Source organism: Callorhinus ursinus, unplaced genomic scaffold (genome assembly GCF_003265705.2).
Source record: "Callorhinus ursinus isolate GAN/ISIS: 27379988/994484 unplaced genomic scaffold, GSC_fseal_2.0 scaffold18, whole genome shotgun sequence".
Lineage (NCBI taxonomy): Eukaryota > Metazoa > Chordata > Mammalia > Carnivora > Otariidae > Callorhinus > Callorhinus ursinus.
This window is the reverse complement of record NW_027397080.1, coordinates 6381575-6392874: the sequence shown is the minus strand read 5'-3', so window position 1 is coordinate 6392874 and position 11300 is coordinate 6381575. Positions and strand designations below refer to the sequence as shown.

The window sequence follows — 11300 nt, the reverse complement described above, 5'->3', positions numbered from 1 at the left end:
GGGCCCGCGCGAGCGCCGCGACATGCAGCGCGAGATCCTGGCGGTGCTGGGGCTGCCCGGGCGGCCCCGGCCCCGCCCCCGCGCGCCGCCCGCCGCCGCCCGGCTGCCCGCGTCGGCGCCGCTCTTCATGCTGGACCTGTACCACGCCATGGCCGACGACGACGACGAGGACGGCGGCCCCCCGGAGCGGCCCCCGGGCCGCGCCGACCTGGTCATGAGCTTCGTCAACATGGGTGAGTGCGGCCGCCGGGTGGGCGTCCGGGGCCCCGGTGACCGTGCGGCCTCCGCGTGGACGCGCGGGTGCGGACGGGGCCCCGGGACCCAGCACGGGCGACAGGGGCCGGTGCACCAACTTGGCCTGTGTGCGCCGCTGCCGCGAACAGGTGCCCCCTGGTCGTGGCCACGCCCCCACAGAGGGTGGGAAGTGTGGGGCTCAGGGCCACCAAGTCCAAGGACTGTGGGCCTCGTGGGTTGGGGGACCGGCAGGGGCAGAGGCGCGAATGTGAGTCGCAGGGATGTGCGCATTCGTCCCGCTCCCGAACACACCCAAGGGTAGGAATCATCATCTCCTGTCGGGTGGACCGGGCAGTGCCAGGAAGACCGTCTGGTCCTGGGGAGACAGATGAGTAAACAGGCCGGGATGCTGTCACAGTGATAAGGGCGGTACTGGAGAGAGGGACAAAGTTCAGTGTGGAAAGCCCCGGTCACATCATCAAAGTGACCGGAGCTGAGAACCCAGGTGTCGTGAGTGCACAGCTGCCTGTTCCCTGGCCAGAGCCCCAGCTCCTGTAGGTGAGGGTGTGGCTGTCAGGGCAGCGGGCGGGGCAGGAGTACACTCTGAGCTCAGTGGGGCAGTCCCTGATCTTGTCACCCTGGGCCTAGCACCTGGGACATGGCTGGCATGCAGTGAGTGTCCAGACCGGTGGAAGGACCCAGTAGGCCCCTTGGACCCTCGTCGTTCTTCCACACAAAGCCCAGCCTTTCCTTTCTGCGGAATTTTTTTCTCCAAGTCGTGGAGCCATTTGTGGTTAGAGTACTCAAAGATGTCTTTCCCATTACTAAATGCTCTTTAATCTACAGTCGTGAACGTCCCCTATCTGCTTTGCTTTCTGTCTGTGGCCAGTGAGGGCCAGGGGTCTGGGCTGGAGCAGACACCAGACTGGATCTGGGGATTCAAGGACTGCAGCTCAGGCTGAGGTGGGGACAGGACCCTTGCCAAGGCCACCAGCATCCCTTCACCTACAGTCTTACCCCTCCGCACAACCCTGGGAACAGAAATGATACTCATCCCCATCTCCCAGATGAGGACGGTGAAGCTCAGAGAGGCAATGTCATGCCCAGGATAGCACAGCCTCTCCCTAGCCCAACAGGACAGGCTCAGGTTGTTTGGCCCTACATCCAGTCCTCAAGGAGGCGGTATTGCTACTGTCAGGAGGGCCGGCTTTCAGGGTGGAGAGAGCTTCCAGAGGGGTTTAGGCAGAGAAACCCAGGGGATGGAGCAGCAGCAGGTTTTGTGGGGTTTTCAGCCATTTGCTTCCTCTACTAGGGCAGGCAGAGTGGACAGCCAAGGAGACCTCTGTCCCCCACACCCCAGAGCTGGTGGGTGGCTGAGGTGGGGTGTGAGCAGCAGGAAGTGGCTGTTAACCTCTGCTGAGAGCCAGGTCCCAGGCACAGGACTTGGTCAGTGGGTTCTGAATGCCACCTTCCAGGTTAAGGGCAGGGTGGAGACTCAGGACAAAAGAGACCACGTGTGGAACTGAGGCTAGAGCCCTGTCCTCAGGACAAGCTGACCTGGGGCTCAGAACCAAGAGGGGTTGTGGACACAGTCATCCTGAGAATGTCCCTAAGGGCAACATCCATTAGAGTGAGTCACTGCCCAGCCAATGTCCTGCTTCCCCAGTATCACCTTGGTCAAGGCATGCACAGCCTTGGTAGGAGCTATTGTGAATCCAGCAGCACCCTTAGCTCAGACAAGTCTGATTTCTCTCCTGCCTCTGCTGTGTGACCTTAGGCAAGTCCCTTGCCGTCTTGGAGTCACAGATCCTTCCTTCTAAAATGGGGCTCGTAGAGATCAATACATCGTCAAGGTTATTGTGTCATTGGTTGATAGATGGGAGGAGCAGAAAGTCAGCCTTCTTGTAGGTGCACCTGGCCTGGTCCCTGCTGACCCCAGTCCCTCCCAGCTGCTGCCCAGCCTTGGCTGGGTGTGTTGGGAATGTCCCACACTTCTTATGTACAACCCAGAAACAGATTTTAGAAGCAAACCAAAAGATGTCTATATCAATTTCTATTATTTATTTATTTTTAATTTTTTAAAAAGATTTTATTTATTTGTCAGAGAGAGAGAGTGAGCACAAGCGGGGCAAACAGCAGGCAGAGGGAGAAGCAGACTCCCCACTGAGCAGGGAGCCCGATGTGGGACTCGATCCTAGGACCCGGGGATCATGACCTGAGCCAAAGGCAGCCGCTTAACCAACTGAGCCACCCAGGCGTCCCTATATCTATTTTTAGAATAAAAACTAGCACTTGAAGTTCTGTAGCCTGGAGAGTCTTTGTTTCATCCATCTAGTAACGTGTGAGCTCTTTTACCAGCCCCCTTTTCATGGGCTCAGAGAGGTTAAATGGCCAGCCCAGGGCCACACAGCACATCCACGACGTCATCCAGGGCCTGTGGATTCCAGATGCCAGCTTCTTCCCACGCTGTCTGTGCGTGTTTCATTAAGATCTAAGGCCTCGGACGCTGTGGGCTTAACAAGCAGATCTTTGTTCAGCGGAAGCCCTGTCTGTGGGCGGGCCCAGCCAGCTGTCAGAAGGGCCTTCTTTATTCTGATGTGCTAATTGCACTAGTAGAACTCTTTCAGTTTGAGTGGTTTTAACTGGTAATTACCTAGGCTGTGGGGGCGGGTCGAACCCCTTCGGGTTAGGCACCTAGCAGGATTCTTTGCTTGTTTGGAGGCCCAGGCCCTTGAACCACCACGAGTCTAATGGTAGAGTCGCTGTGCTATCTGCACCCACGCTCCAGCTCCGGTACCTGTGTCTCCAGTTCCACCTCTCCTACTGGCCCCATCTGGCTCCCGAGAAGCCAGACCTGGTACCTGCTAGGTCCCTGACCACCCACGGCAGCCTGTGGGACCCAGAGCCCACGGGCCTGTCACAGGTCTCCGGCCTGTGGGTCAGGCCTCTGTGCCCAAGCAGATGCTTAAGGAAGCCCGTGTCATGGCTGACGGTGTCTCTGTACGGAGGCCAGGGCTGTGGTCAGAGCTGGGACCCCTGCCTGGCCTGTCAGTCTCAGACTGTACACTCTTGGCTCCCCTTGGTCAGGACACGAGAATGGGGGCCGGTACCCATGTGGAGCAGACGCGGTCCATCCTGGGTGTTCCTGTGCTCAGGGAGAGGAGAGCCCTGAGCTGGGAGGCAACACTCACGTTCTTATACCGCCTGGACCCGCCACGGATTCCTTCCTGTCCCGAGTCACCTCCCTTCCCTCCGTGGGCCTCTGTTTTCTCGTCCAGTTCACAGTGACGTATCAGAAAATGAGGGGCCTCCCAGCCCTGACCCCGTGGCCCTGTGTTGGGGACAGCTCCTCACAGCACCACCCCCTGCCCTGGGCTGGAGCGTGGGTCTGACTGGCTGTACCTCGGGCACCTCGGGCCGGTCCAGCCGGTGGTGAGGGAGGAATGAGGCAGGAATGGCCAGCTCTGCATGTTCCTCCTGGTCCTTCTCCACCTTGAGTCAGAGGGACAGCAGGTGCCGTGTTCCCGGTTGAGAAACGGAGGCACAAACAGCCCTGCAGGCAGAGGTCTAGCCAGAAATGCACAGAGCCGTCTTCACTGTTGTCCCGACCCTTCTCTGACCAGACTTACTCCTGAGCCTCGGGCAGCCGAGGACGGGGCTGTTGAGCTGACGTGTTGGACTGGGGAGCGGCAGGGCTTAGTGGAAATGAGGGACCTGGTGCACGTCCTCCTCAGCCCCGTGACCTTGAAGGGGCAATGCTTGGTCTCCATGACCCCAGGGTCCCTTTCTTTCATTCTTTTTTTTTTCTCTATTTAAAAAAAATTTGTTTTTAAAGAATTTATTTGTCAGAGAGAGTGAGCGAGCACAAGCAGGGAGAGCAGCCGGCAGAGCCGGCAGAGGGAGAAGCAGCCTCCCCGCTGAGCAAGGAGCTGAAGGGCTCCATCCCAGGACCCTGGGATCATGACCTGAGCCGAAGGCAGACGCTCAATGGACTGAGCCACCCAGGTTTCCCTCTTTGGTTCTCTACTCGGGAATTCTTTCATTTTTCATGAATTCGCTCAACAAATAGTCGTGTGGTAGCCACTCCGTGCCAGGCACAGTTCTAGTTACTGGGATGTGCCAGTGAGCCTAACCAAGTCCTCCTCGTGGAACCACCCTTCTGGGGGGAGCAAACAGTAAATGGATAAGCCACAGAGATGGTTGTCGAGTGGTCTAGACGGTGACACCCCCTATCTGGAAGCCAGGAGCGGAAGGACAAGGGGAGGGCAGAGCGGACCTGGGTGGGGGGTTCTGACCTGGGACTCAGACAGAATCTGCATCTTGATGCCGCCGCCTGCTGTGAGTGTGATCCGGGCCTTCCAGGCCACCTCCAGGAGCCACAGTTTCTTCCTCTGTAAAGTGGAGGCACTCAGGGTACCCACCCAGCGGGACTGTTCAGGGACCATGTGAGATGGTTCCTGGTGAGGATCACGTGCCCAGAACCTCCAGGTCTGTGCCTTCGTCTGCATCACAGTTATGGTCACATCTATGTTTTGAGAAGAGGAGAGTGAAGCTCAGAGAAGTTAGGTGATTTTCCCAAGGCCACCCAGCAGGTCTGCTCCCTGTCTCCTCTGCTCTTCTGTATAGAAGCTGCCTCTCCACCCAGGTGGGGGCCTGGCCCATCATTAGGTGCATTAAGTGTTGCTGAATTGGACTGTCTTGACTGTATGTTGTAAACTGAGAATCTCATTTTAAAAATATCTTTATTTGGGGATTTTATAGAACTCATGAATGTTCATTGTAAAAGATTCATACCATATAGATTCATTGTAGAATTTCATTATAGAAAATCAGACCATATGTTCAGAAACATAATATGGAAGCCCCTTGTAATCCTCTCTCCATTTCAGAGAAAACCAGCATTTTAATCCTTTAGTGTAGTTTCCCCAGCCAGCCCTGACATTTTATCAGTACAGATACTAATATTTTATTATTATTGTTATTTTTAAAAAATATTTTATTTATTTATTTGACATAGACACAGCGAGAGAGGGAACACAAGCAGGGAGAGTGGGAGAAGGAGAAGCAGAGCAGGGAGCCCGATGCGGGGCTCGATCCCAGGACCCTGGGATCACGACCTGAACCGAAGGCAGACGCTTAACAACTGAGCCACCCAGGCGACCTTATAATATTTTTTTTGCAAAATGGGACATAAATGCCCACTGTCTTGCTACTTCATTTTTCATTTAACAGTAAATCCTTTGTCCATCTTAAAATCTATTAATGTGACCATATGCCCAAAGGTGGCATCTCTTAATAAAAATTAATTTAGCTTTTTGATGTATAATTGACATATAAAATTATTAGATATCTACAGTGTACTATGTGGTGACCTGATACATATAGGCATTGTTACAGGATTCTCCCCAGCTAGTTAATTACCACATCCATCACCTCAGATTTCAATTATGCACTACTGTGTTATCAACTCTAGTCCTTATATTTTACATTAGGTCCTCAGACCTTATTCTTCTTATAGCTGAAAGTTTGTACCCTTTTACCAATCTCTTGCTATATCCCCCACTCCCCAGCCCCTGGCACCTATGGCACCTACTTTTCTACTCTCTATCTCTATGATTCTGACTTTTTTTTTTTTTAAGATTTCACTTAGCATAGCGTGATTTCACTATGCAGTATTTGTCATTCTCTGGCTTATTTCACTTTGCATAATGCCCTCAAAGTCCAGCCTGTGTTGTCACAAATGACACAGTTGCCTTCTTTTTCATGACTGAATAATACTCCATCATATGTACATACTGCATCTTTTTTGTCCATGTATCTGTTGATGGACACTTAGGTTGTTTCCATCTTGTGGCTGTTGTGAATAATGTGCAGTGAACATGGGAGTGCAGAGATCTCTTCGGGATCCTGTTTTTATCTCCTTTGGATCTATTCTCAGAAGTATGCTTACTGGATCATAGTTTCTAGTTTTTCAAGGAACCTCCATAATGATTTCCACAGTGGCAGTACCAATTTACATTCTTACCAACAGTGGATAAGTGTTCCCTTTTCTCCGCATCCTCACCAACACTTGTTATCTCTTGTCTTCTTGATGATAGCCATTCTAACAGGTGTGAGGTATAGCTTATTGTGGATTTGATTTGCATGTCTCTGATGATGAGTGATGTTGAGCACCTTTTCATCTGTCTGTTGGCCATTTGTATGTCTTCTTTGGAAGAATGTCTGTTAAGTTCCTCTGCCTATTTTAAAAAAATTATTTATTTGACAGAGAGCGAGAGAGAGAGCACAAGCAGGGGGAGTGGCAGGCAGAGGGCAAGGGAGAAGCAGGCTCCCCACCAAGTAGGGAGCCATACGTGGGGCTCCATCCCCTGGGGGTGGTAGTAGGATCATGACCTGAGCCAAAGGCAGTTGCTTAACTGACTGAGCCACCCAGGCGCCCCTCTCTGCCCATTTTAAATTGGATTTTTTTTTTTTTTTGCTATTGAGTTGTATGAGTTCCTTATCTATTTTGGATATTAGCTCCTTATCAGATACGTGGTTTGCAAATATTGTCTTTCATTTCACAGGTCACTTTTGCATTTTGTTGGTTTTCAAAGGTTTCTCTTTCCAAGAGTTGAAGGTGGTTCCCCTTTCTCTAAAACCCTGTCGGTCCACCAGGATGGTGTCCCCTGTGAATCCCTGATAACTGCCTCCTTCCCCACATCCATCTCCTCAGTGTTTTCTTACCCTTCAGGGGCAAATGACTACTACCACCCCCAGCCAGCAGGGGAGGAAATGGAGTCTCAGGGAGTATAAGTGACCAGCCCCATTCCTGGGTCCCCAGATTCACAGGGGCAGATGTGAAAAGTGGATCACAGCAGTGAGGAGGCTCGGCCCTGCAGCTGGGAGGCCAGAGTGGTGGGTCACTTTGGAGGAGGACACACCGGGTTTCAATCCTGGGCTGCCACTCGAGAGCTGTGAGATGTCGAACAGGTTACTAAGAGTCCCCACAGCTCAGTTTCCTCACCTTTAACATCGGGATAATGTACCTGTGTTGTAGTGCAACACTTAAATAGGTTAAGTCATTTAAACACTTAGCAGATGCCTGGCAGTGCTCAGTAAGAGCGGCCAGCCTTACGCGGGAAGGGTCTGCCATGTTGATCCGCACCCTCCCTGCCCAGCCTGACCACCGACTTCGGGCCCTGCAGCTGAGTGGGAAGGAGTACCGTTTCAGGATCAGGCTGCCTGGGTTCAGATCTCCATTCTGCCGCTTGCTGTTTGTAGTGGCTGCTATGGTGTTCCCCACGTCTTCTCTTCAGGAGTGAGCCGCCTGGAGGGTGGGCTGCTGACCGCCGAGCCCTTCTCTAGGTGCCCATCAGCTAGTGCACAGGAGCTGCTTCTGCCAGGTTAGCCACACTCCTTGGCAGCACCCCACATTTAACAACTGGTTTATGGGGGTATAAACGTCCAGCCCTCTCGTCTCAAGGAGGGACAGCTCTGAACGGCCCCCGGCCCCAGAGCTCCCCCTGCAGGCGGAGTGGGCTGAGGCCTTTGTGGGGTGCAGCACTGTTCAGCTGCACTCGGTCCCGCTCCCTCCATTCCCTACAGAGAGAAGTCCCCACCAAACCTCCAGACTCAGAGACTTGCTCAGGAAGCCTGACCTCAGATACTGTTTATATGATTTTTGTGTAAATTATGTAATGCTCTGTGCCTTGGTTTCCTCATCTGTAAAATGGGAGAGATAATAGTTCCTGTCTCATAGGATTGCTGTAGTAAATGACTGCTAAAGCAGTGCCTGGTAAATACTCCATAAATGTTAGTTTTGTCTGTTTTTAGCCCAAGGCCAGCTAGTTAGTAACAAGACCAGAAGTAAAACCCGGTAATTTCCTTCAGCTGCTGGCTCTGTGCCCTGAGTGGCGGCCTTTTATTCTAAGCAGCCAAGGGCTCTGGATACAGTAGGGGTTCTGGGGAAGCCGAAGACCACAAGACCTGGGTATGGAGAAAGGTGGATTGCTGGGTCTGTGGCCATTCCTTAACAAACACTACTAGGAACCCACTGTGTGCTGTTCCCCTTCCTGGTTATCTCGGGGCCTATTCCAAAGTACAGCCCCAGCCCAAGTTCTGCTCGTTATGGGAAAGATAGGCCCAACTCTGAGAACTCAGTGTAAATTATAGCAAAACAGGAGGAATGGCCACTCACCCACTTGACAAACAGGAGGAGGGTGGTTCACTATAGCAGAAGACAGACGGGGTCTTCCTCTCATTTTGTGGGAGACAGACAAGGCCAGAAGAAGAGGAGGAAGGGGCTCCTGGATGGAGGACTGAGAAGCCTTGGCAGGAGGTAGTATTCATGCTGGACCTTGAAGAAGGGTAGAATTTGGTCAGAAGGAGGTGAGAGGAGATGTGTAGGTGGAGGGGAGGCACGAAGGTGATAAAGCTCTCGGCGTGCCTTGGAACTCCGGTGCCTCAAGTGAAAGTCCACTCAAGACACTTTCCCTGCTCTGATTCCTTCTGTGTGTCCCTTCATGCCGGCATTCAAGTTCCTCGAGTCTCGTACTCCATGTCCAGTGTTCGAGTTCAGCTGAACCACATGGTGTTCCCTTGACATGTCCCCAGCGTGGTGAGGCTGTGAATGAGGGGAAAATACACACTTTGGAGTCAGACATACCTAGACTCTCATCCCACCTTGGGTGCTCCTGTGAACTCATGGAAATCAGTTACCTTCCCTGATCATCCGTGTTTTCATCTATAAAATGGGGTGAATAAGGCCTCCTCCACTGAGTTGTTGTGTCCTCCGGCCTGGTTCTCAGTGACCCTGCCTCCTGGTATTCATGCCCTTGTGTAGGTCCCTTCCACACTGTGCCAGTGCTGTTCTGTGTGACCAATAGAACATGACAGTAGTGATGGTATGTCACTTCTGAGATTAGGTTATAAAAGACTGCAGCTTCCATTTTGGGTCCTACACCCCGCCACTCTCCACACTCCTGCCAGACTGCTGATTCTGGGGGAAGTCATGCTGTGAATGCCATGAGCTATCCCAGGGAGGGGCCGACATAGTGAGGAACAGAAGCCTGCCACCAACAGCCACATAATTGAGCTTAGAAGTAGATTTGTTCATCCCAGCCAGCAACTTGACTCTCACCTCATGAGCGACCCTGAGCCATACCCACCCGCTGAGTGCCTAGATTTGTGAGCCTTAGAAATATGTGAAATAATAAATGTTTCTTGTTCTAAGCTGCTACATTGGGGTTACTGTGTTACAAATAGCAATAGATGACTAATAGAGTTAGGTAAGCATTAATAAATGGCGTATGTAACATGCCTAGTATGATGCCTGACACAGTTCGGTGCTTAAAAAATGGGAGCTGGCCCATTATTTCCCACCCCTGTACCTTTGCCTCAAATACTCTCTTCCATTTCTGCTTGTCAAAATTCTCCCACCACTCTCAAATATATTTTCTAGAAAAGTGTTCTCTGACCCCTTCTCCCCATGGCACCCTCCATGATTAGAACCCTCATCCCCCATCCTATGTATTTCTCTTAGGATTTGAGTCACCTTCTGCCTGCCTCATTCAGAGCCATGTCTTGCCCCTCTTTCTCCTGCTCCCCGAGAAACCATGAACAACCTGCGAACAGGGGCCAGATCTGACTCTTCATGGCATCCCCCCTCCCACCGAGCATCCCAGGCCCTGTGTGGCAGGTGCACAGGGCAGACCAGCAAAGTGAAGGGAGGAGGAACACAGCGGGGAGGCAGGGGCTGAGAGCAGGGGCGGGGGCCTGGGCCTGGTCAGCTGGGGCAGAGCAGGGCCTGCCCTCCCTGTCTTTGTGGAGGCCCACCATGGGTGGGCATCTCCCTGGAGGCTTCCCTGGGACCTCCAGTCCTCCCAGGGCCCTGCCTGGAGGAAGGTGGCTTCAGCAGGCATTCTGAAGGGGGGGCATTGATAGGAGAACCTCATTAACAGGTGACCCCCCATCCCAATATCGCCACCTAGAGGGAATCTAGGGCCACTCATGTCACATCATCAAGTCTGAAGGTCCACTGAAAGGGCCCTAACCTGACACGTGACCCCTGGCAAGTCTTGGCCCCTCTGAGCCTCAGTTTCCCCATCTATTCAGGTTTGCCCTGAAGGCCTTTCTGCTCTGACCAAAGAATGTGCCCACCCCTGCCCACTGATGGGGGCTCCTCCAGTGCTGAGGCCCAGGACAGGGAGGTACACCCAATCCACCTCCTCATGGGAACCCATTCCCCACGGGAGAGAGGGATGTGTCACTGTGACCACATCTTTCTGGAAAACTCCCACCGTTCAGTTCTTTCCCCGGATTTGCACTGAGGAATCATATCCTTGCTCAATCTCCTTGGATCTATTTTTGGCCTTGACCGACTTGATGTGGTGGAGTGTGCGGGTGTTCCCTTTTAATTTGGGGTCTAAAGCCATCTGAGGCCTGGGCCGGCAATCATGAGTGCAGAGCCATTTATGGAAGCAGCTCTTGAAAAAAGTCAGTAATGAAAACTGACTAAAAATACCTTAGAAATGAAGCCTTGGCCTCCTCTGGGCAGCACTGAGATTTCTGGGTGGGAGGAAGAAGCCCTTCAGATGCAGAATTGGTAGGTGATTGTTTTTGCAGTTCCTCCCTGGGCACGCACCAGCCACGGAGACCTGGGTCTTGCTTTAGGTCTGAAGGGGGCCCCTCTTCCTTGTCACTAGCAGGACTAGCGAGATGGGACCAGTGCCTCTGCCTCTGGGATGCTGGGGAGCCTGCCCTCCACCTCAGCAGCCTGGCCGTGAAAGGGGGCCAGTCCCACAGCAAAGTGAAAATGTGAGGGCTTCTGGTGGAGACCCGCTGTGCTGTGGAAGCCATTCCCAGACCAGCAGGCTGCCCCACTGTCCTGGGGAGCTTGGGAAGAACGTGCAGACACATCCCCTCTCTGGGTGCCCAGAACAAAAGGAGCTCAACGACAGTCCACTGAGAGCCTCCCGCTTCCACCCCTCATGGTGCGGTCCTGCCCTCAGTTGCTCACCATCCAGAGGGGCACACGAACCAGAGATGGGGACCCCCTGGGACAGGAGAAGGGAGAGGCCAGCAGG

At 53.0% G+C, this 11300-nt stretch overlaps 1 protein-coding gene across 1 annotated transcript in view; it reads left to right on the top strand.

The window, feature by feature from the left end:
- Position 1: 1 nt before the first annotated feature.
- BMP8A (bone morphogenetic protein 8a) overlaps positions 2–11300 on the top strand; it is a gene marked incomplete at its 5' end in the record, with an annotated part of 36278 nt that continues 24979 nt past the window's right edge. The window contains one exon of the mRNA XM_025856359.2: positions 2–233. Coding sequence (XP_025712144.1) covers positions 2–233 — 232 coding nt within the window. The remainder of the gene's footprint in view (positions 234–11300) is intronic.